The sequence below is a fragment of the Engraulis encrasicolus genome, chromosome 13, assembly GCF_034702125.1.
Source record: "Engraulis encrasicolus isolate BLACKSEA-1 chromosome 13, IST_EnEncr_1.0, whole genome shotgun sequence".
Classification (NCBI taxonomy): Eukaryota; Metazoa; Chordata; class Actinopteri; order Clupeiformes; family Engraulidae; genus Engraulis; species Engraulis encrasicolus.
This window is the reverse complement of record NC_085869.1, coordinates 37,592,996-37,618,840: the sequence shown is the minus strand read 5'-3', so window position 1 is coordinate 37,618,840 and position 25,845 is coordinate 37,592,996. Positions and strand designations below refer to the sequence as shown.

Below are 25,845 nucleotides of genomic sequence, written 5' to 3'. Positions count from 1 at the left end.
CTGATTGGCTGTGCCTTCCCCTTCTTTCACGTGAGACTCTAGGTTGTGTATGGTTGCTAGGAGGCAGGAGCGCCAAAAAAAAAGAAGCTGAGGTCTTTTTGGTAGGTTCTATCACTGCGCTAATCAGTGGTGTTACCACACGGTACGTTATTAAATTACTCTGGCAGGCTAACGTTCCAGAATCTTTGGTGCAATGTGGGTGACACGGGCACATGACTGCCAAGTGAGATGGCAGGCAAAAGAAAAAAAGTGGACATTCAAAGAAATCTGTAAGTCACACTATCACTCGCTAATGAAATGACGTTTGGAACACAGCCCGTTAGCAGGGCAAACTCGTTATCTATGAATCAAGTTGTCTACGATGGCACAACTAACTGCAGAGACTGTTGTGCAGTTGAATATCCAATGGCTGTCAATATGTTAATGTTGCATTATGTCCTGCAAATGATAGAATGTTTGTGACAGTGACACAATAACTCCTCGTCAACATAACACGAGACAGATTTATCACGAGGGCGCCTTTGTAAAACGTCGGCGGGCACCTTAGCATAATGACAAACAAAAAAAGCTATCCTTAGCTAACATTTTTCAATGAAATGGCATTCATGGCCCATTTTAGTGTCCAGGTGACAGATCCAACATCACAACGCCACATTACAACACAGGCAGACGGCGATGGAGAGAAAGAGTCACAGGTGAAGTTGAATGATGATTAGTTGGCGAAGTTGTCCTGTAATTTACCATGGGTTACATAACCAATGATAGGCTGATGATGGTTCAGTACTGTCTTTGAGTGCATTAAGTGAATGCTCATGGGATGTCACTGCTATTTAACAGGTGACAGCTCAGCCATGTTGTAATAGCTCAGACAAAGGCGAAGAGACAGGAGCACAGGTGAATTTTATTGTTTTATTGTTTTATTATCGTCATACACGCTTGAAACAAATAGGCTATGGGGACAGCACCGCTCGTGCTTATAAATCGACGTGGGTCAATGACCATATTCATAGACTGTGCCCTACATCTGCATGACATGAACCTATGATTGATAATGCAAAAAAGCTTCTGGAATCTTAGTCTTGGAGCACTTTTGTGTCCCCACCAATGTCAAAATCAAAGTTTCGCCCTTGGTATACACGCACGTACGGACACACGTACACACGCGTGTGTGCACACACACACACGCACACGTGAATATCTGTGTGTGTGTGTGTGTGCATGTGTACGTGCGTGCATGAATGTGAGTGTGAATTTGCATGTGTGGATAATACTGGTGAAGATTCAGGTTGTGTGTCTTTGTGTGTGTGCATGTGCGTGCCTGCGTGTGTGCAAGGCTGCCGACAACTGTGCCTGTGTGTGTGTGTGGGGGGGGGGGGGGGGGGGGGGGGGGGGGGGGGGGGTGGAGGGGGGTGGTGGGGGTGTTGGGGGGGTGGGGGGGGGGGGGGGGGGGGGGGGGGGGGCATGTACGTGTGTGTGCGTGCTTGCGTGCATGCGTGCGTGCGTGTGTGAACCCCAACAAGGGAAATCCAGAGATAAACCTGTCTGATGATAACAATGACCTCCTGCACGCGACAGTCCCGAGGGCTGTGACCACAGTGTTGTCCATGCAGGGATTTGACTGTATTAGTTCTGTGGGATTTGACCACAACCACATTCTATTGTCCATCCAGGACTTGACCACTAATACAGTATTGTCCATCCAGGGATTTGACCACTACAACAGTGTGTGTGTGTGTGTGTGTGTGTGTGTGTGTGTGTGTGTGTGTGTGTGTGTGTGTGTGTGTGTGTGTGTGTGTGTGTGTGTGTGTGTGTGTGTGTGTGTGCATGGGGGCCGCTAGGGGGGGGGAGTGGTACAGATTCTAAGGGCCCAAGCACTGATAGGGGCCCTTAAGGGGCCCCAAAATTCGAATCTTTCATGGGGCCCAACATTTCTGGCAGCGCCCCTGTGTGTGTGTGTGTGTGTGTGTGTGTGTGTGCGAGCGTGTGTGCGTGCGTGCGTGTGCGTATGTGTGAAATAATTATATGGTAATACTTAACACTCCAACCTGACCTGCAGTTCTTTTAGGCCCCAATACAGGCATCACAATCTGATTCGATAGCGCACTTAAACTGACCAATCAGCTTCCAGCTCCTCTAAGTCCCTCCTCCATACCTGTGTGTGGAAGTGTATATGGCTGTACTTTACACTCTCATCTGATCTACAGTAACCTCAGTTGAATCGCTCCTCCATACCTTCCCTACCTGGATAAGGTGAAACAGAGTGACCAACGGCTGCTGTGTTCAACACGACTCCTGTAGAACTACTCTGGTAGGCCTATGTAAACTTATCCAGAACATACCTGAGAATGTCACTTATTCAAAACACTGATTTGAGAATGTTATATTACCCGACACATACAAAATATATCTCAGCGTGTCCCACAGGAAAACAGTATGGGTTGAAGGTTATCCAGTATCAGCCACAAGACCATCGTCATAGAAAAGGCTATGTTGTGCAAATATGGTAATGAGATATGAAATCCATCCAAAAATAATCTATCTTATATCATTTTTGGTTATGCATCTTCTGAAGTCAAATTTGGAATAAGAAATCTATATATTTTCAGTGAATCAAGTCAAGGTGGGACATACAGTATTTTTGTTGTCAAGATGGCTGCCATACAAGTGCTGGGGGAAACCGCATATCTTATCTCATACATGCGACATACTGTATTTTGGCAGGTGAGAGAGACTGACTGTTTTTTCCCCACAAACTCTTGAATGTGAAGTAAATAAGCATTTGCAATGAGACCTATAATGTATTCATGCAATCGAAATACTGGCTGTTATTGGAACTCCAGTTTTCAGAAGCTTCAGAATTCAGTTTTGAATGTGCATATGTGTGTACGTACGTGTGTGTGTGTGTGTGTGTGTGTGTGTGTGTGTGTGTGTGTGTGTGTGTGTGTGTGTGTGTGTGTGTGTGTGTGTGTGTGTGTGTGTGTGCCTGCGTGCCTGCATTTGTGGGTCCATGAGTGTTTGTGTGTCGATGAAAATGCAATGTTCAATGATAATAATAACCTAAACATTACAGGTGGACACATAATCAATCCTTGGCCCCTTGGAGTCAGAACATTCAGGTTAAAGAACATTCAGGCACTAATTTCAACTAATAAAAATATATGTAGTAAGAGTCTCTACAGAGGAAGGGAAACTATTGCTTCAAGAGTGGACTGTGGTTTGTGTGGTATAAAGATAGAGAATATAGAGCATGTGCCCCACCACAGCCTCCCACTCCCCTCACAGTGCAGCAGAAACTCCAGAGGATCAGACTGCAGCTGGACTGGGACAGAGGAAAGCTGTCATTCACTGACCCCGATAATGACACACACATACACACCTTCACACACACTTTCACTGAGAGAGTTTTTCCATACTTAAATTCTAAACCTCCTCTTAGGATGCTACCCATGATGGCCTCAGTCACATTGGAGCACGCTTAACAGTTTGAACTTGCATCATATGATGAAATCAACATAATCATCTCTTTATCTGTCTGATCTATCTCTATTGCAGGTAATTAACAGGATATGAAACATGTTTTGGCTGTAGCCATTTCTAGCCTGTGTATAAACAGGCCCAGCCAATGATAACCGTGTGTGTGTGTGTGTGTGTGAGAGAGAGAGAGAGAGAGAGAGAGAGAGAGAGAGAGAGAGAGAGAGAGAGAGAGAGAGAGAGAGAGAGAGAGAGAGAGAGAGAGAGAGAGAGAGAACAAAATCTGATTTGTTAGTGTGTACTTTACATTGACCAATAGGGTTCCAGCTCCGTCCCTCCTCCATGTGTGTTGAATGATTTTGACAGTACTTTATAATCACACCTGAACTGCAGTAACATTAGGGAAAGACATGCACTCATGATCACCCCATCAGATTCCAGTTCCTCTCAATCCCTGCCTAGCTCCTCCCTCCCTGAATAAGGAAGTGAAGCAGAGTGAGAGACGGCTGAGTTCAACACAACTCCTGCAGCAAAACAACTCTGGTATGTAAATAACTAACTCAGAACACAGATTTGAGAATTTGTAACAATGTGACATATTTAGGATAACAATATTTGTAGAGGTTTAGAGGGTGTTTTTTTTCTCTCAAGAATTGAACTCAGGGGCAGGACACATATTTGTTTTTCTTTTCCACACGCATGAAAGTGAAAGTAAAGTTCAAATCAGCCGTGAGCTTTGTGTGGTAAGAGACACAGCTCAAAAAGGTTTTTGGAGCTTTAAGGTAGAATATAATCAACTGGAGGTGAGGAAGTGAAGCAGAGGGCCATACAGCTAGGGTGACCAGCTGTCCGGACTTCGGCCGGACAACCCCGCCCCTTAACTTTCTAACCTTGCGTCCTCGCGCCGTACCCATTGCTTCGAGTTGCCGCCTCACCGCCTCCGTGGAGAAAACAGTGAAGTCGGCATTCTAAACTGTAGGCAGAAATCAGGGAGCAGCGCTGCCATCTTACCTCATACTGATGCAGCTGCCAACAACAGTTTTACTTGTAAAACTTGGGAAGGATTTTCGCATGTCATTATCTCACTCCAATAAAGGAGTCATCAGTAGGCTACCACTAACTTAATGTTGTATCGGAGACGGCAGGTTACGACAGACAAATCCTTCCGTTATCTATTAGGCTATTTCATAAATAGGCCTATGTTTTCATGTATTTTGGGTTGTCATGCATGCGTGGGCCTGTAATAGCCAACAAGTTATTTGATGTACTTTACTCAAAGTTGGTCAGGAGTGTTTTTATCAGCGGTGTTTTAAAACGAGAGGCGACCGCTTCTGTCAACCTTTTTTTTTCATGCAGACGGACGCTTGGATAACCATAGCAACAACACGAGCTCAAACTACAGACAGAGCGCACATGCAGAAATACTCTGTCTTTGCCCTGTTTGCAAAGTTGTAAGAGCCCTCGTTGTAAATGCATTCAGCGGACAAACTTAATTGCACCATGCGTTGCCAGTGCAGGGAAAAAATTGGGGGAAACAAACAGTAGGAGACAATAATATATCAACCTTATTTCACTTTCATACACTCAGTCAAAGCAAGTTATTTCACGTAGACTATGGACCGCAAATAACACAAATCGCGTGCAGATTTCCCCGACATTAGGCTAAAGCAATATAGTCAATTTTTTGTTCAAAGTCTGGAGTAAAACTGGAGTAACATGGCGGCCGCAGATATCGGAAACACGAGTGACTTTCAGTCTAGTTTGTGTCAATGACGTTGCCTCGCATCTCGAGGCCAGTAAGCATAAGGCAAGTAGGAGAGGAAAGTCAAAGAGAGGGACACACGGACGTCGCAAACAGGTCGTAAAAACAGACCGATGGCCACCCTACATACAGCTGCTGTGATCAAGGGCATAATAGAGCTGACTCGAGTTCAAGTGCACCTTCATAACCACTCTGGTAGGCCTATGTGACAATTTAGATGAAACAATGAACTTGATGTACTTAAGAAAGAGTATCTTTAAAGTATAGCCTATTTGCCTTTACTACAGTATAATCATGATAAGAAAAATAAAAGAGGGTTTAAGCATAATATTTGTCCACAGACCACAGACTGATGGTGTGTCATCCCCCTGAAAGTAAATGTTGTGAAATCAGAGACGATCTAAATGTATTAGAATCAGAGAATCTTTGGTTAAATCACATAATCCTGTTTGTCTTGTGTTGTATCTTGCTGCGCTGAATTGCAAAAGGTATTTGATGTCAGGATTTATGTTGTCTATGCAGGGAAGTATGGCTTCAAAGTTAGAAGCGGACCTTACCTGTCCTGTGTGCACTGAAATCTTCAAGGATCCTGTCATCCTCTCGTGTAGTCACAATGCATGTAAGGCCTGTCTGCAGCAGTTCTGGAAGACCAAAGGATCCAGAGAATGTCCAGTCTGCAGGAGGAGATCATCAAAAGATATCCTGCACCCAAACCTGGCTTTAAGAAATCTGTGTACATCATTTCTAGAGGAGAGAGGGCAGCACCAAGGGCTCTGTAATTTGCACAAAAAGCAACTAAAATTCTTCTGCAAGGATGATAAAGAGCTTGTGTGCCACTTGTGCCAAGAGTCCAAACTGCACAAAGATCACACATTCAGTGCCATAGCAGAAGCAGCAATAGAGCTGAAGGTAGGGTTCCTCACAGCTATTCTCCCTGTCATGTGTATAATTACAATAGTAGCATATTTACCCTCAAATACATACATTTTACATTCAACCGTAACCATTTTTCTTATCATGCATCATATCAATGTAGGAGGAGCTGATGGTCAAACTGCAGGGGCAGATGAAGGACTATGTGAAGGCCAGAGATGACTGCCATAGAACAGCTGACCATATCAAGGTGAGGGTGCTACATACCATAGAATGCACATACAGTGCATATTTGTATGGTTACCTGTATGTACCACAATATATTGTGGAGTTTAAGAGCTTCCTGGTGTTTCTTTTTTTCCTTTTATCTGATTTCTTCTTATATACATGTATTTCCCTGATATGTTAGTATGTTTAATGCACAATACATCTGTATTAGTATGCTAACTTAATTGCTCTTTATTGTTACAACGGAGAAAGCTGTGAATGTTAATAATGTTGGCCTGTCCTGTTATTCCACAGACTCAGTTGAAACACACAGAAAGGCAGATTCAGAAGGTGTTTTTTGAGCTTCACCAGTTTCTGAAAGAGGAGGAGGCTGCCAGGATATCTTCACTGAGGGAGGAAGAGGAGCAGAAGAGTCAGATGATGAAGGAGAAGATTGAGAAGATGAGCAGAGAGATGTCATCTCTTTCAGACACAATCAGAGCCATTAAAGAGGAGATTAAAGCTGACGACATCACGTTTCTGGAGGTAAAACATGCTTCATTACCTAATACTAAATTAATTATATATATTATTCATAAATTGTGAAAATGTTCTTAATATTTAAATCCTTCCTGTGAATACACACATACATCAGGCGAGGGTATCAGGACAAAATACATTAGTTATTGTAAGAACAGTTTAGACATTGTATTTATGTTAATCAATGTAAATTCAGTAATTGAGAGTGTGCTGATTTTTTGCTTCCCCTTTTCCCTGCAGAACTACAATAGCCTTATGGACAGGTGAGTGATGTGCCTCCTGTCTCGCTCTTGTCTGTGGTTCTGAACCCAAACCCACAGCAGAGCTGACTCCTGAATGTTATTCCAGAGCCCAGTGCACACTGCAGGATCCAGAGAAGCTTTCAGGAGCTCTGATCAATGTGGCAAAGCACCTGGGCAACCTGAAGTTCAGAGTCTGGGAGAAGTGAGTACACACACACACACAGACACACACAGACACACAGACACACAGACACACACACACACACACACACACACACACACACACACACACACACACACACACACACACACACACACACACACACACACACACACACACTCTCTCTCTCTCTCTCTCTCTCTCTGTATCTCTCTCTCTCTCTCTCTCTCTCTCTCTCTCTCTCTCTCTCTCTCTCTCTCTCACACACACACACACAGCTACTTTCTGTCATAACTGAAGTGCAAACTGTAACTGTAGTGTTGCCATGGATACAAGTCCTTGTCAATGCAGCTCTTGTCATCCCGGATCCCAACACTGCACTACCAATAATGACCATCACTCACATCCCTAACACACACCACTCAGTGTTCATCCCTAACACACCACTCAGTGTTCAGATCATTTGACCATCATTCACATCATTTACACACACAGAGACACATACATATACATATACACAGACACAGACACAGACAGACAGACACAGACACACACACACACACACAGACACACGCACACACACAGACACACAGACACACACACACACACACACACACACACACACACACACACACACACACACACACACACACACACACACACACACACACACACACAGTGTTCACCTCATGTCTGTGTTCTTCTCTGCAGCTCCTGTAACTCTGGATCCCAACACTGCACAACCAGACCTCATCATGTCTGAGGATCTGACCAGTGTGAGACTTGGTGATGAGATGCAGCAGCTTCTTGATAATCCAGAGAGATTTGATAAGTATGCCAGTGTGCTGGGCTCTGAGGGCTTTAACTCAGGGACACACTGCTGGGATGTGGAGGTTGGGGAGAACCCTTTTTGGCATGTGGGTGTGATGCCAGAGTCTCTCCAGAGGAAGGGAAACTACCTTTGCAATAGTGGACTGTGGTTTGTGTGGTATAAAGATGATAAATATAGAGCACGTGCCTCAACACAGACCTCCACTGTCCTCACAGTGCATCAGAAATTTCAGAGGATCAGAGTGCAACTGGACTGGGACACAGGAGAGCTGACATTCTCTGACCCTGATAATAACACACACCTACATACCTTCAGACTCACTTTCACTGAGAGAGTGTTTCCATACTTTAATACTGGGATGTTTCCTCTGAGGATTCTCCGAGTGAAGGCCTCAGTCAGATTACAGGAGCAAAGTTAAGGTTGAACTTGAAGTGGACGTCTGCATCGCATGATGGAATCACAATTATTTCTGTATCTGTCAAATCTATTTCTATTAAAGGTAACAGGTGATGAAACACGGTTGCTATTCAGTATGTAACCACTAGTGATATGGTTAACTTTCATTCTTTCTTGGCTTCTGTCATGGGAAAAGTAATTTTCATAGACAACAATACATGTACATTTTATTAGAATGTCTTTATTTTGATTGATGAACTTCAGCTTTTTTCGCACACCTCAGCTGGCAGGTGCGTCGGAGATGGCACCATGGGTCACTCAGCAATAGTTTAAAGAAACTCCCGCACACTGACCATTTCGCTGTTCTTTCTTTAATAAACGACGTTTCGGTACTAGCTACTGAAAGTACCGAAACGCCATTTTTTAAAGAAAGAACAGCGAAATGGTCAGTGTGCGGGAGTTTCTTTAAGTTTATTTTGATTGATGAATATTTTCAATATTTGCTATCTTGTTTGTGTGAGTATGACTTTCTATGAATTGTCAAGGCTATATTGATTTAGATTTATTGTATAATTCGATGATACACGCCCTTAGAGGGTAAATGTCAATGTCTGTGTAACTACCAGAATCCTACACTGCAAGCTCAATTGTCTATTTTATTTTTACAAGAATAAATGAATGAATAATTAAATTGAAATGAATAAATAATGAATATTGAGAAATTAATATAACTCTGCTTCGCTAAACTTTGCTAATAGGGATGCTGGTCTGATCAATAGATAAAATATGAATTCGTCATTTGTGATTTTCACGCATGCCCTGTGGTCCCCTAAACTAGGAATCTCCTGACATTTTGTGTCTATTTTCTGTAATTACACTGCAGTATGTTACATCCACCCAGTGACTGCTTGCTGTGTGTGCGTGAATGCCTGTGTGTGTGTGTGTGTGTGTGTGTGTGTGTGTGTGTGTGTGTGTGTGTGTGTGTGCGTGCGTGCGCGTGCGTGTGCGTGCGTGTGCGCGCGCGCGCAAGGCCGCTGATAGCTGAAAGGGCCTCCCTCTCAATATACAATGGAATGGGGTGCCATTCTCTCATATTTACAGTTTAGTAAAGTCATATTTAAGATTGTGCTCAATATGTGACTAAGGTAAATGACATATTTTGAGAATGCTGGTCAATATCAGAGAGGAAAAAGATATCTTCTTTGCTCTCCGTCAATAAACAGTTGGCCAATGTGTCAGGTGAAACACAGGTAAATAATTCATATTCAGGATGGAGGTCAATAAACAGTATGTCTCAGTAGAAAAACTGTCATAGGGCCGGTGCCGGAAAGATTGTACACAGGGCCTCAGGGTAAAACACTTGTAGGGCCCCCCATACGGCCTGTCAAGATCATAATAGGCCGGGCTAAACCAGAAATATGGGAGGGCCCTGGGCCCAGGGCTAAATGCCCTACTCGTCCCTCCTATAGCTCCACCCTTGCATAGGGTTAATATGTGACTGAGTAAATCAATACTAGTGCTAGTGTTAGTTCTGTCCAAGCCATGGTAGGCAAGAGCTTGCTGCTCATTTGTCTCAGGTGTTCTAGATCAGCTAATCAACTCTCCTTGCTCCTCATTGGTCAGTTTCAAATTTGGCGCCTTTTAAAAGTTCTCTGCTTTGTTCCCATCTCCAGGCTGCTCACTTTTTCGCAACCCACCGCCTCCCCAGCACCACCTTGTCGTGTATGACATGTCATGGCATGGGCTACTCCTTGTCATGTTGCCTGCTCTGTTCATGGGGGAATTGTTTGCTCTCCTAATCTTAATTTGGGTGAGCACTCCCTATGCTGCCGCCGTCCCCTGAATCTCTGCTTTCCTTGGTGTTCATGGAAACCAGGGGACTCCTCTGAACAGAGCCATACCACCAAATTTAATTCATAACTATTCAAGAAAGAATTTCATTGACAATTTCTTGTCTGGTGTTTCTTGACTGTAATGGTCCTGACAGAACTGATATTTAGAATGGTGAATACACTAAATCTCAGGTGAAACACTTTCCATTGAACTTCTATCATAGCATGCCGTCCACCAAAGAGGATCCTTATCATGTATTTCTGCTGTTGTTCTGATTCTTAACCCCAATAACCCTGTGTGTGTGTGCGTGTGTACGCGTGCATGCGTGTGTTGTGTGTGTGTGTGTGCGTGCGTGCGTGTGTGCGTGCATGTGTGTGCATGCGTACGTGTGTGCATTTGTGTGTGCGTGCATGTATGCGGGGCCATAGGCTGCAGCCATTTCTAGCCTGTGTTTATCTGGCCCTGCCAAGGATAACCCTGTGTGTGCACATGTGTGTGCGAATCCCAACAAGGCAAACCCAGAGATAAACCTGTCTGATGATAACAATGACCTACTGTACACGACAGTCCAGAGGGCTGTGACCACAGTGTTGTCCATGTAGGAATGTGACTGCATTAGTTCTATGGGATTTTACCACAACCACAAATTGTCATTCCATTGTCCATCCAGGACTTGACCACTAATACAGTGTATTGTCCACTGTGTGTGTGTGTGTGTGTGTGTGTGTGTGTGTGTGTGTGTGTGTGTGTGTGTGTGTGTGTGTGTGTGTGTGTGTGTGTGTGTGTGTGTGTGTGTAGCCTGCTTAATTTTAATATTCAAATGGGTTATGTATTATCCCTTGTAAGATGTTAGTGTTTTTGTTAGAAGGTGTTGGGGTTCACTTAACCTGGGCCTACACTCGTAAAATACAATAGCAACAAAAATCATACCTCCTGTGCACCCTCATGTTCCCTTCATCCTGTATGTCATGTTTTGTCATTGTGTGTTTTGGAAGGTGAGGGATCCAGAGAGTAAAAGAAGACGGTAACACTTTATAATAAGTACCCCTTTTTGAGCATTAGTTAACCCTTAGTTAAGCCTTATTTTAACATTAGTTAACCCTTAGTGAAGCACAAGTTAGTCATTATGTAAGTGTTATTTCTTATTTCTTAATCATTAACTACTACCGTTAGTAAATGGTTTGTGTGTACTGATGTAACTGTTCGCTAAGCAAAGTTAAGCCTTAGTTAAGCCTTATTTTTAACATTAGTTAACCCTTACTGAATCACGAGTTAGTCATTATGTAAGTATTATTTCTCATTTCTTAATCATTAACTTCTACCGTTAGTAAATGGTTTGTGTGTGCTGATGTAACTGTTCGCTAAGCAAAAGTTAAGCCTTAGTTAAGCCTTATTTTAACATTAGTCAACCCTTAGTGAATCACGAGTTAGTCATTATGCATGTCTTGGTAATGATTTGTTTATGGTGATTGAACTTTCTGATAAGCATTAGTAAACCATCATTAAAATGTCAGATAACCCACCTTTATTTATGAAAAAAACATTATCTCTTTGTTGCCTCCTACCACCTAACCATTACCAAGTACTATTAGGCATGTATGGCAACGGTTTGTAAACTCTTGCTTTAGCATTAGTGAAATCTTAATTAACCCTTTTGTAATGGTTAGTGTGTGATGACTGGTAACATGGCAAACAGTAAGTTGAGGCTCATGTGACTGCCCCTCATGGATGTGTCTGGACATTAACAAATGACTTGATAAGCATTGCTTATGCATTATCAAGGATTTATAACCCATTACTTAAGTATATCTGGGGAACTGATCTAAAGTGAAAACCTTCCCATGCTTTACAACACATTAACAAATGACTTGTTAAGCATTGCTTATGCATTATCAAGGATTTACAACCCATTACTTAAGTATATCTGGGGAACTGATCTAAAGTGAAAGCCTGTTATGGCTTCACAACACATTAACAAATGATTTGATAAGCATTGCTTATGCATTATCAAGGATTTACAACCCATTACTTAAGTATATCTGGGGAACTGATCTAAAGTGAAAGCCTGTTATGGCTTCACAACACATTAACAAATGGTTTGATAAGCATTGCTTATGCATTATCAAGGATTTATAACCCATTACTTAAGTATATCTGGGGAACTGATCTAAAGTGAAAACCTGTTAAGGCTTTACAACACATTAACAAATGACTTGATAAGCATTGCTTATGCATTATCAAGAATTTTCAACTCATTACTCACTCATATCTGTGAAACGTTTAAAGTGAAAACCTTTCCATGCTTTCCAAAACATCAACAAATGACTTGATAAGCATTGCTTATGCATTATCAAGGATTTATAACCCATTACTTAAGTATATCTGGGGAACTGATCTAAAGTGAAAACCTGTTAAGGCTTCACAACACATTAACAAATGACTTGATAAGCATTGCTTGTGCATTATCAAGGATTTATAACCCATTACTTAAGTATATCCGGGGAACTGATCTAAAGTGAGAACCTGATAAGGCTTTACAACGCATTAACAAATGACTTGATAAGCATTGCTTATGCATTATCAAGGATTTAAACCCCATTACTTAAGTATATCTGGGGAACTGATCTAAAGTGAAAACCTGTTAAGGCTTTACAACGCATTAACAAATGACTTGATAAGCATTGCTTATGCATGATCAAGGACTTACAACTCATTACTAACGCATATCTGGGGAACTTTTAAAGTGAAAATCTTTCCATGCTTTCCAAAACATCAACAAATGACTTGTTGAGCATTGCTTATGCATGGGAGGCAACATCTGAGAGATCTTACTATTCTCATCAAAACATTTACAAACCACTTACACAATACATTTGAGATGTGAGATGATGTCCTTCATGGTAACGGTAACACAAGACAGACAACTTCAATATCTTTAACTATTTAATTTTTAAAAGATAACAGTTATCAGCTTAAACAGTAACACAATGAAGAAAGAGAGATGAGGACTAGCAAAATGAAGAGATTAGATGAGGGGAGAGCTTGTGGAGAGGAGAGGGAGGCAAGAGAAGAGATATAGTGCATTCAGTCTTATCTAGTAGATATTATCTAGTTGTGAAGTGGTATTTACAAGTGCGTTGCGTTCATGTGCTATTTTGTTGTTGTTTACAACTTAAAGATGGTGGACCAGAGTGAGACTCTGGCCATTTTTTTTGTTAATAAAACAATAATAGACTGTTGTTCATCAGCTACAGCAAGCAAATGAATTAGGAAGTCAAAAGGTAAAAATGCTGAATATTTTCTGACAGTCATTTACCATGACTATCTGAACATACTGAATGCCGGTTTTTGAGTATTTCAACTTAGCGGTTGCCATGGTGAGAGTAGAGCCAGCTGTTGTGTACGTCATCAGCTCGTAAAGTCGTTAATCAAAATTTTCTACAAGGGCCGGTGGCGTTCATGTGTGCTTCGGATGTCAGTGTTTGGTATTTACGTAATTACCACATGAACGCACAATTAGGAACTGTACTGCATTTAAAAGATATTTTCTACTGGGCAGCAGCAGTGAGCCCGTAGGCTACTTTTGAGCTCAGCCACTTTGCACTGTAGTTCAGGATCTCCCCAAAATAATTGTTATAATAAAAATATAGGTATTAAGGGTCTGTAATAGTGATCTAAAGTGAAAGCTGTAGAAACTGCATGATGACTTCTGTTCAGCTATGAAAATACTCCGGGTGTCGGCGGGCGTAATGGGAGAGAGGTGGCCAGACGTTCACGGCCTCTATGGGAGCTAAAGGGTTAAAGGAACTTTTCTGACGATGATGGTCCTTTTTTTAAGGGTAAACTGCCTTCATGATGCTACCTGTGAGGAAACAAATAAAAAAGCACAGTTTAAACATTAATTTTGTTATTTGTAGGCTACTGCCAAAAGGTAGATTAAGCTTACACTAAGCGCAAACCATTCCCCTCCATTTGAGCCATTGCAAGCACAGAGCAAAATAGCAGAAATCGCTAGTTAGCATGCTAGTTAACAAAATTTTCTAAGCAATAGGCCTATTGTTCTCTACAACTAATAGAGTACTCAAACACCCACTTGCATAGAGACATACAACTGCTTAGGTGGACAAGTAATGTTAACCCTCAGAATTCACTCTGACACAATTTGTAAACAACAGCACCATAACTGAAAGTCCAACCCAAGTTTTTTTTTTTTTTTGAAAACTAGACATCTCAACCATAATTTTGATACCTCATATGTGTGGGTATCTGCTGTACAACTAACAGTGACATTGTTTGTTTTTGTTTTTTTAGTTTTTTTTTAACGTTTTTAATATAGGCCTATATATATATATTATTTTATTTTACCTTGACCAGAATACTGTTGAAATGACACAACGTTGAAATCGCGGTAAAATACAGCTCAGTCATACTCATTACTCTCCGTCAAAACAACCGAAAATGGCCAGCAGGAAACACAATTAACTTTGTAACTCTTTTTCACTAGTTTTAGAAATCTCTGATCTCTTAATTACAGGGGTAATACCAAAGATTCTCTATTCTAATTAGCATCGTCTCTGATAATTCCAAGGAGGATAATTCAAATATTCCAGGAAGTGGTTAATCGACCGGATGTTGTTTTGTGATCAGTGTTTCCAGGGGACGTTCTTTGAGGGGACACATTAAACTTTGAGGAAGTAGTGTCTTGTTCAGTGTTCACGGTTTATATTGCTGAAGGACAATTACAAGTCTAAACGGAGAAGAGTCGTCATTTCAAGGTGTTTTCGCGGACGTATTGGCATGTGGATGTTGACAGTGTCGGAAGTATTAATCAAAGTTGACACGAGAAGTTGGAGCGATGCGAGAAGAGCATGCGATGAGCTGCCTGCCTGCTGCTGTCTACTGCCTACTCCTGCTGCTGCCGCTGCTGCTGTTGCATCCAAGTAAGTTTGGCTGCTAAAATGTTTTGATATTCACTGAACATACATGCAATTGCCTGCACAGTCCTTTCTCATTTGAAAGATGAATCCCTGTCGCTTGCAAGATACACAATCTCATGCCCATCGTGCATAGCTAATTCATTGCATTGGGGAGAGGTGGACGCCGGATGTAAACAAACTGAGAGGAGGTGTCACGTTGAGTAGCTTTGCAGATGTAGGCAAAGAGATTGGCACATTACTAACGGTGTTGGACTACCATAAATGTAAGTTAGTTTCTTTTCTGAGGTCTTTGTAGTGAGTCATGTTGTTTTTTGTATGTTTAGATGAGGTAAGCTTAAGCCTACTGACTTCTGAAATGACTGCATGAATGATTTGTCCCAAGCTTTCTTACAGTAGGCTGACCTCAGAAATAATTAATGGCGTTGTGAACCTGCTGATGTATTTATTTGCACTAATGTAGTAATTTACTGTCATGAAAGCTAAATTGTGACTTGACTTTTTCCTCTCTCAGTTGTTGGCTCATGACAGATAATTTGATAAGTGCAAGTGCCCGCTGATGCAGACCCAGTGTAGGCCTAAGTATACATGCTGGCATTGTTTTTGTGACATTTAATCTCATCTAAATCATCATGTTTTTGAACAGTGTTGGGTAGCCAGCCACCCATGCATGTTGACACAGCCAGCAGCGGGCACCCATGGCACATGGGGATGGACCCAGGAGTGGAGGATGACCCAATAGGGTGAGTTAGTGAGCTAATGTCATACACATGTAATTGTTTTAGGTGTATGGGAAATAATTAAATGTTTGTTTACATTGTACAGATGAACGTTCAGCCCACTCACTGTTGACACCAGTGACACAGTATTGACCAGATCTCCTGGAAGTGCCCCCTGATCAGGCACGTGCACTCCAATACGGCAGGGGAGGCTGTGCCTCACCTGTCTCTTCTAGACTTCATGAGAATGATGAGATGCAGTAAATGTGAATAATAGTAACAATAATAACTACTGTTTTCGAGCATATTTACCATAACTACCATTTTTGCAGTATTTAAACAGTTTCAATCATTTTCAATCATTTTTGTGGCCAAAACCGCACTATTTTCCCACCTCCTGCTCCGAATACACTGAATTTGGGCCAACTCCTGAGTTGGCCTCACCGCAGATTGCGCAATCCCTCAGTAACAAGCTTCAGCGCATGCGCCATTTTGCTCGTTCTGTGTATGCAATTCGTAATATTGTATTAAACGTTTTTATACACTTAATAGAAATATGTATGGTGTGCCCTCATTTTCCTGATATTTGTTTTCACTATTTTCTACATTTCTTTACTCTGAGCGCTTTGACATAACCCCATTGAAAAATAGAGTAGTGCGGCGAGCAACACATTGGCCTCACCCTCATTCTGCCGTTGAGTCTAGCTTTGTCAGTGACGTCATAGCAGTCAGTCATTAGTGTTGGCTAGCTTGTTCACGTTGACTGCTACCATGGAAGTGGATTTCATAACGAAACTAAGATCATTCTCAAAGTTGGATTTCCAAGGGAAACAAGACGTGATAAAGAATGGACGACCGACACCAGAGCTGAGGAAATTGATTCAGGAGATTGGACAGAATATTATTTGATTATTTCACAGTGAGTGGTACAACCGAAAAGACTGGCTATGTGGAATGGGAGGCAACAAGCAAAACAACGTTAGCAGTTTGCTAGCTGGGTTGGATATGTCAAACCGTGAGAATATTATTGCGAGAAGCCCTGTAATCAAGACAACATTTCAAGGTAAGGAAATTTGATTATTACATTTGCCCGCCGTGGCGTTGACTTGGGTCTAAGTTTTATTTGATTTTGTCAAGATGAAGGAAGAGTTGTTTGAAAAATAGTTCGGTTGCATTGGTTTTACAGTAGCTATGTTTCACATATGCATTTCAGGCGTAATCTGAACCTGCAACTAGAGAATGTTTTGAATGACATATTAATGGCTACATGTCTCAAAGAATAATTCATCACGAGTGATTTTGGCAACAGAACGAACTAATAGGTGCTAGGGGTTGTGGGTTCCTGGATTTTGGTTTGGTTTGCGGCTGTGTGTTCACTTTGCCAGTCCCAGTATGCCCAAGTGATAACGTTGCTTGCTATCCTAACGAGGCAGTTTAAAATGATAATAATCAAACGCTGTATAATACACGCTTTGAGGTTCGGCTCGTCTGACATTCTTTGAAATGTCCATCCTCGAGATGAACGACTGTTGAATATTTCAGCGTCATTGTATAATACTATTGTTTAGCCTATTTAGGTTGAGTTTGGGTCAGCAGTGGTATGATGTGGATGAGTGGGATAGTTGACGGTTCTCAGGAGGAGTGTCCTCAAATGACGCACCATGTCGTGCCTATTTTCTGTCTACTCTAGTCTTTTCTACCGGAGGTGGTAGCTGTTCATGATCACGGCCACGTCTGGCTTCATTATCTATTCCACAGGCTACCAGAAGGATCATCCCGGTGGGGTGATATTCTCTTGTTGAATGCATAATGTGAATTGTTGCTGTGTAAGCGGTAGCCTATTACAACGCAAGCATCGGATCTGTATTTTCGAGTGGTGGAGTGAAAGGAACGCTGATAAGCAGACCTCAAAATTCACCATAAGAACATTTTTGTCCAAAATGCTCGTGTGGCTTGGGGTTATCAGCGTCCCCTCTTTCAAAGACCAGAAAACACTGAGAATGGCCTTGTATCTTGATGGCCTATAAAATACAGTATAATCCTGGACACATATCGCGTCTGATCTGAATGTGGTGTCCACCTTTCTAACAGACATCTTGGTGTAGGGGAGGAGGAGTAGGCCTAGCAGGCCTAGTAGCGCAGCCTGTGCAGTAGGTAGCCTAGGTAGAACTAAGTTATATGGTGAACTTGACTCAAACTTGTTAAATGGCACTGCCCCACCGTTGTTTACCTACGCCCCCTGCGCCAACGCCGAGTCTGGACCACTGAATCCTGTGTGTGTGTGTGTGTGTGTGTGTGTGTGTGTGTGTGTGTGTGTGTGTGTGTGAGAGAGAGAGAGAGAGAGGGAGAGAGAGATCTAATAGCATTTTCTCTGCGGAAATGCAGTATGTCAAAATATGTAGGCCTATCTTATGTTAAGAAAGCTGCTACGACATATGGAACTTGTCGGTAGGCCTATTTGGCAATTATTTATTTGAAAATCTGATATTGAAAAAGTTGCCTCACCAGCCATAAATCCCAGTGCACGTCACTGCCCCTGATGCAGACCCAGTGTAAGTATGCATGCTGGCACTGTTTCGTTTATTTAGGCTATGTAGGGCTTGACACAGTATTTGCTTTTAGTGATATGTAATAAATATTTTGTCTGATATTAAATCTCATCTAAATCTCATCATGTTTTTGAACAGTGTTGGGTAGCCACCCATGCACGTTGACACAGCCAGCACCGAGCACCCAGGGGGATGGAACCAGGAATGGAGGATGGTCCAATAGGGTGAGTTGCTGAGCCAATGTCAGAAACATGTAGACTATACCCTACCCTCATATGTAAACCTTCGCTAGTCTGTTTCTCCCTTAATATTGGCACAATTGTCAGATTCGCACAAATGCAGTTCTGGGGTGCTACCTTGCTACTAAACAGGCACAGCAAGTATGATTTGAAATCTGTGTCGGTCAGTGTTAATTTTGAGAGGAATTTTTAATTTAGTTTTAGTCTCTTGACGAAAATGCAATTTTAGTTTTAGTCACAATTTGGTCATCTAAATCATTTTTGTCTTAGTCTAGTTTTAGCTGACTAAAATTCATACAATTTTAGTCGACGAAATCTAAAATAATTTTAGTCAACCAAAATATTACATTCATTTCCTCTTGTCTACACTTCTCTATAAAATTTTCAAACTAAAATACAATTTGGGGAAATCAATGATTAAAATTACATATTGTAATCATGAAATATTGTCAAAAACTGCCAGAGTGTCTTATAAGCCAGTGCGTCCAATGTGTAAAAAAAATCATGGCCACGACACTCATAAAGCTCTGTCGATATTTTACGACTTCGGGGGAAAAACGGGACTGCACGTTATGAAAAAATACTTGTGGGTATACCAGTAATCAAGAGCGTCGCGGGGTAGCCTACAGGCACCTGTTGGAAGACGTCTCTCTCTCTCTCTCTCTCTCTCTCTCTCCCTCGTGCGCGTAATGCAAGCTGTTGCATATTATTTGCTTGATTCGAAGTTGTGACGGCATACGCGCTCTCGTTGACATGGTTGTGTCCATGTTGCATGCATTCGCAAGATGTTATTGGAAAAACGCATATGAAAGCGTGGAAAGGCCGTTTACTTCCTATTTCAGTGTCCTTGACTGAAACAAGTCGCAAAACTCCACACTTCCGAATCCTTTGCGATCAGCACTAAAGTGATTCTTATCAGAAGGCTTGTACCAACGCATAGACCCTTAAATTACAAACATTAGCGAACATTGAAAAAAGATCAGACAACGACCGTCGGGTAGCAGGTTCATGAAAGCGACTGGGAGTGGAGAAAAAAAAGGCATCGTTAGAGAAAGATGTTTGCTACTTTAGGACAGACAGCACCACCACTATTTCATGACTGCATAAACTTCTTCGTCATGGATAAATGGGCAACAATATTTTTGTCCAGCCAGGATTGCCCTGAAAAGTAGGCTACTGCTGTTATAAAAAGGTCACGGGCGTGCAGCACCGACGCTGCCTGTCACTGTGCCTGCGTGTTTGTGTGTGTGAGGGAGGGGAGGGAGACGCGGAGCAGATGGGTCGCGACTTGCGAAAGATCAGGAAATTCTTTTTCAATGTTTCAGTGACATATTAACAAAAATGCTTCCTATTGGTTTTCGTCTCTGATGGTATTGTAGTCACATTTTTATTTTTTTGACGAAAATATAAATCAATATCGTTATATTTTTCGTACAAACCCATGCCGTTTTTTTCGTTATCGTTTTATTGTCGTCAGGGGAAAAACAATCGTTAACGATAATTATGGCGAAAATATTTCGTCACGAAATTAACACTGGTGTCGGTCGGGTCCCAAAGTGTCTGATTTCACGTGAAATGACCCTATGGCATAATAAGACGAGATGTACTCCAATGTCATGCGCCTTTCTGTTCCAAACCCTTTGGAAGGGACTGTATATGGAAAAAGTCGATAACGGTCTGAGTTCCTGCTTCTTAGTGCATATTGCTTTCTACATGACTTGTGTCCAATAATATTACCCATAATTGAAAACTGTGCTTTTTTTGTTTGTTTCCTCACAGGTAGCATCATGAAGGCAGTTTACCCCTGAAACTTTTTACAAAGGACCATCATCGTCAGAGAAGTTCCTTTAACCCTTTATCTCCCATAGCGGCCGTGAACGCCCGGCCACCTCTCTCCCATAACGCCCGCCGACACCCGGAGTATTTTCATAGCTGAACAGAAGTCATCATGCAGTTTCTACAGCTTTCACTTTAGATCACTATTACAGACTCTCAATATATTTTTATTATAAAAACTATTTTGGGAAATCCTGAACTACAGTGCAAAGTGGCTGAGCTCAAAAGTACGGGCTCGCTGCTGCTGCCCAGTAGAAAATATCTTTTAAATGCAGTACAGTTCCTAATTGTGCGTTCATGTGGTAATTACGTAAATACCAAACACTGACATCCGAAGCACACATGAACGCCACCGGCCCTTGTAGAAAATTTTGATTAATGAATGCAAATATCTCTTCTCTTGCCTACCTCTCTTCTCCACAAGCTCTCCCCTCATCTAATCTCTTCGTTTTGCTAGTCCTCATCTCTCTTTCTTCATTGTGTTACTGTTTAAGCTGATAACTGTTACTTTTAAAAATTAAATAGTTAAAGATATTGAAGTTGTCTGTCTTGTGTCACCGTTACCATGAAGCACATCATCTCACATCTCAAATGTATTGTGTAAGTGGTTTGTAAATATTTTTGATGAGAATAGTAAGATCTCTCAGATGTTGCCTCCCATGCATAAGCAATACTCAACAAGTCATTTGTTGATGTTTTGGAAAGCATGGAAAGATTTTCACTTTAAAAGTTCCCCAGATATGCGTTAGTAATGAGTTGTAAGTCCTTGATAATGCATAAGCAATGCTTATCAAGTCATTTGTTAATGCGTTGTAAAGCCTTAACAGGTTTTCACTTTAGATCAGTTCCCCAGATATACTTAAGTAATGGGGTTTAAATCCTTGATAATGCATAAGCAATGCTTATCAAGTCATTTGTTAATGCGTTGTAAAGCCTTATCAGGTTCTCACTTTAGATCAGTTCCCCAGATATACTTAAGTAATGGGTTATAAATCCTTGATAATGCATAAGCAATGCTTATCAAGTCATTTGTTGATGTTTTGGAAAGCATGGAAAGGTTTTCACTTTAAAAGTTTGCCAGATATGAGTTGGTATTGAGTTGAAAATTCTTGATAATGCATAAGCAATGCTTATCAAGTCATTTGTTAATTCGTTGTAAAGCCTGAACAGGTTTTCACTTTAGATCAGTTCCCCAGATATACTTAAGTAATGGGTTTTAAATCCTTGATAATGCATAAGCAATGCTTATCAAGTCATTTGTTAATGTGTTGTAAAGCCTGAACAGGTTTTCACTTTAGATCAGTTCCCCAGATATACTTAAGTAATGGGTTTTAAATCCTTGATAATGCATAAGCAATGCTTATCAAGTCATTTGTTAATGTGTTGTAAAGCCTTAACAGGTTTTCACTTTAGATCAGTTTTCAGGTATACTTAAATAATGGGTTATAAATCCTTGATAATGCATAAGCAATGCTTATCAAGTAATTTGTTGATGTTTTGGAAAGCATGGAAAGGTTTTCACTTTAAACGTTTCCCAGATATGAGTGAGTAATGAGTTGAAAATTCTTGATAATGCATAAGCAATGCTTATCAAGTCATTTGTTAATGTGTTGTAAAGCCTTAACAGGTTTTCACTTTAGATCAGTTCCCCAGATATACTTAAGTAATGGGTTATAAATCCTTGGTAATGCATAAGCAATGCTTATCAAATCATTTGTTAATGTGTTGTGAAGCCATAACATGCTTTCACTTTAGATCAGTTCCCCAGATAAACTTAAGTAATGGGTTGTAAATCTTTGATAATGCATAAGCAATGCTTAACAAGTCATTTGTTAATGTGTTGTAAAGCATGGGAAGGTTTTCACTTTAGATCAGTTCCCCAGATATACTTAAGTAATGGGTTATAAATCGTTGATAATGCATAAGCAATGCTTATCAAGTCATTTGTTAATGTCCAGAAACATCCATGAGGGGCAGTCACATGAGCCTCAACTTACTGTTTGCCATGTTACCAGTCATCACACACTAACCATTACAAAAGGGTTAATTAAGATTTCACTAATGCTAAAGCAAGAGTTTACAAACCGTTGCCATACATGCCTAATAGTACTTGGTAATGGTTAGGTGGTAGGAGGCAACAAAGAGATAATGTTTTTTCATAAATAAAGGTGGGTTATCTGACATTTTAATGATGGTTTACTAATGCTTATCAGAAAGTTCAATCACCATAAACGAATCATTACCAAGAAATGCATAATGACTAACTCGTGATTCACTAAGGGTTGACTAATGTTAAAATAAGGTTTAACTAAGGCTTAACTTTTGCTTAGCGAACAGTTACATCAGCACACACAAACCATTTACTTACGGTAGAAGTTAATGATTAAGAAATGAGAAATAATACTTACATAATGCCTAACTCGTGATTCAGTAAGGGTTAACTAATGTTAAAAATAAGGCTTAACTAAGGCTTAACTTTGCTTAGCGAACAGTTACATCAGTACACACAAACCATTTACTAACGGTAGTAGTTAATGATTAAGAAATAAGAAATAATACTTACATAATGACTAACTTGTGCTTCACTAAGGGTTAACTAATGTTAAAATAAGGCTTAACTAAGGGTTAACTAATGCTCAAAAAGGGGTACTTATTATAAAGTGTTACCGAAGCCACTAGTGCTCTTCTGGCGCAAGGTTGCAACATCGATGTATAACGGAATGCCCAAATGCTATCTGCACTCCTTTTTCCACATATTTCACACTCTGCCTTGTCCACTTGACATCTGATTAGTATTGTACCAAAACGTTTTTAAAATATTAATTTACAAGTGCCCCAAATGTAACGAGTCCACCAGACCCGGGAGCGCCCCTTCGGTAAGTGTACAGTATTGTCCATCCAGGTATTTGACCACTGCAACAGTGTGTGTGTGTGTGTGTGTGTGTGTGTGTGTGTGTGTGTGTGTGTGTGTGTGTGTGTGTGTGTGTGTGTGTGTGTGTGTGTGTGTGTGTGTCCAGTGTAAGGAAGACGTCTGGCCTTGGGCACCCACATATGGGAGATGGAGGTAGAGGGGCAACCAGCTCTGGATAGTGGGCGTCATAGCTGAGTCTGCCCAATGTAAGGTAACAGGGACTTATCCAACACAGCAAACTGCTGGTTTCTCTGGCACGATGGGAGCATCTATCAAGCACACTGCACTCCACCAGTCAGTACTGCACTCCACACCAGTCAGTACTGCACTCCACACCAGTCAGTACTGCACCCCACACCACCCAGTACTGCACTCCACACCACCCAGTACTGCACTCCACACCAGTCAGTACTGCACCCCACACCAGTCAGTACTGCACTCCACACCACCCAGTACTGCACTCCACACCAGACAGTACTGCACTCCACACCAGCCAGTGCTGCACTCCACACCACCCAGTACTGCACTCCACACCAGCCAGTACTGCACTCCACACCAGCCAGTACTGCACTCCACACCAGTCAGTACTGCACTCCACACCAGTCAGTACTGCACTCCACAAGTCAGTACTTCACTCCACACCAGTCAGTACTGCACTCCACACCACCAAGTACTGCACTCCACACCACCCAGTGTTGCTCAGTGTAGACCAGAGGCACCAGAGGATCAGAGATCAGCTGGATTGGAACAGAGGAGAGAAGGTGCCAAAACAAATGTGTACTACGTGTCAACAGCTTCGAAATCTCTCAATCTCTCTCTCTCTCTCTCTCTCTCTCTCTCTCTCTCTCTCTCTCTCTCTCTCTCTCTCTCTCTCTCTCACACTCACACTCTCACACACACACACACACACACACACACACACACACACACACACACACACACACACACACACACACACACACACACACACACACACACACACACACACACACCTTTTAAATGGGAAAGTGTTTTCACACTCCAACTGCTTCTCTGTGCGTATGTGTGTGTACAGTGCAGGTTTTGATTCAGCAAGGTCAACAATGTCATCTCGTGATGGTTATTGGTTGGTTTCATTTCAAATGTAGAGTTTTGTGTGTGTGTGTGTGTGTGTGTGTGTGTGTGTGTGTGTGTGTGTGTGTGTGTGTGTGTGTGTGTGTGTGTGTGTGTGTGTGTGTGTGTGTGTGTGTGAGTGTGTGTGAGTGTGTGTGAGAGAGAGAGAGAGAGAGAGAGAGAGAGAGAGAGAGAGAGAGAGAGAGAGAGAGAGATTTCTCAGTGCAAGAATGAGTACAGGTCTGTAAATAAAAATTAACATGAGACGTCACATCTTTAACCCCCACCATGTCTTATACACATACAGCATGTCTCCTTCACTGGCTGTGCTTTACCCTCACCTCTCCCTACTTTGCCAACCGATAGGCAGTGACACACACAGAACAGGAACTGATGTGTTAGTGTGTAGGTTACTTTACATTGGCCAATCAGGTTCCAGTCCTGTTAGTCCCTCCTCCATACCTGGGTGTGTTGAAATGATTATGACTGTACTGAACACTCTCACCATCTGACCAACAGAGGGACAGACGTGCACTTAGATTGTCCAATCAGATTCCAGGTCCTGCCCAGCCCCTCCCTCCCTGAATGAGGAAGTGGAGCAGAGTGACAGAGAGCTGCTGAGTTCAACACGACACCTGCAAACTATCCTGGTATGTTAGAACTTCATCACAGATTTCGGAACGTTAGACTGTGGTAATGCATATTGTATTATGTAGTTCAGCATAGAAATGATTGTAGAGGTGAAAATGATTTCCTTTAAAGAACTGGACACAGACGAGCATGGAGAGAGTGGTTTGCTTTTCCAACTCTTGAAAGTGAAAGTAAAGTTGTCAATTGACGTAATTGTTTGGTTATAGATAAGGAGGTTATTGGGAGTTTGGGCCTGGAGTTTTGGCTGACCATGTCAGGGCATTGATCTGGTGGTCCTCCATTTACACCTTGATTGGCCAAGCTAAGCATTGTCCTTCTCTAAAAAAACATTCCTCAGTGTCCAGACCCGAACCCCCTTGAAAACCTCTGGAATGTGTTCAAGTGGAAGCTGGATTGTCACAAGCCATCAACCCAAGCTCAGTACCTTGAATTCTTGCACCAGGACTGGAATAAAGTTATCAAAAAACAATGAGTAATGGAACACGTACCAAATCCGGCTTATTCTACCAAGTATAAATTTCTGAATTCTTCCAGTTGACTTGAAACAGTAGTATTATGTTGTTTTAAAGTTAATATCATCTTGTTTTCTTGGACTTTT

The 25,845-nt window shown here is 41.7% G+C and overlaps 1 protein-coding gene and 2 long non-coding RNA genes across 3 annotated transcripts in view; all 3 read left to right on the top strand.

The window, feature by feature from the left end:
- The first annotated feature begins 3,942 nt into the window (after nucleotides 1-3,942).
- The window catches only part of LOC134461100 (zinc-binding protein A33-like), a 56,803-nt gene continuing 34,900 nt past the window's right edge, over nucleotides 3,943-25,845 (top strand). The window contains exons 1-2 of the mRNA XM_063213867.1: nucleotides 3,943-4,014; nucleotides 5,756-6,008. Of these exons, the coding sequence (XP_063069937.1) occupies nucleotides 5,762-6,008 (247 nt within the window). The 5' untranslated portion in view covers nucleotides 3,943-4,014; nucleotides 5,756-5,761. The remainder of the gene's footprint in view (nucleotides 4,015-5,755; nucleotides 6,009-25,845) is intronic.
- Nucleotides 14,666-16,518, top strand: LOC134461104 (uncharacterized). Its single transcript, XR_010037221.1, has 3 exons — nucleotides 14,666-15,256; nucleotides 15,897-15,993; nucleotides 16,076-16,518. It is a non-coding gene; the product is annotated as an uncharacterized LOC134461104 (long non-coding RNA).
- On the top strand, nucleotides 18,511-21,081 carry LOC134461105 (uncharacterized). Its single transcript, XR_010037222.1, has 3 exons — nucleotides 18,511-18,521; nucleotides 18,657-18,742; nucleotides 20,537-21,081. It is a non-coding gene; the product is annotated as an uncharacterized LOC134461105 (long non-coding RNA).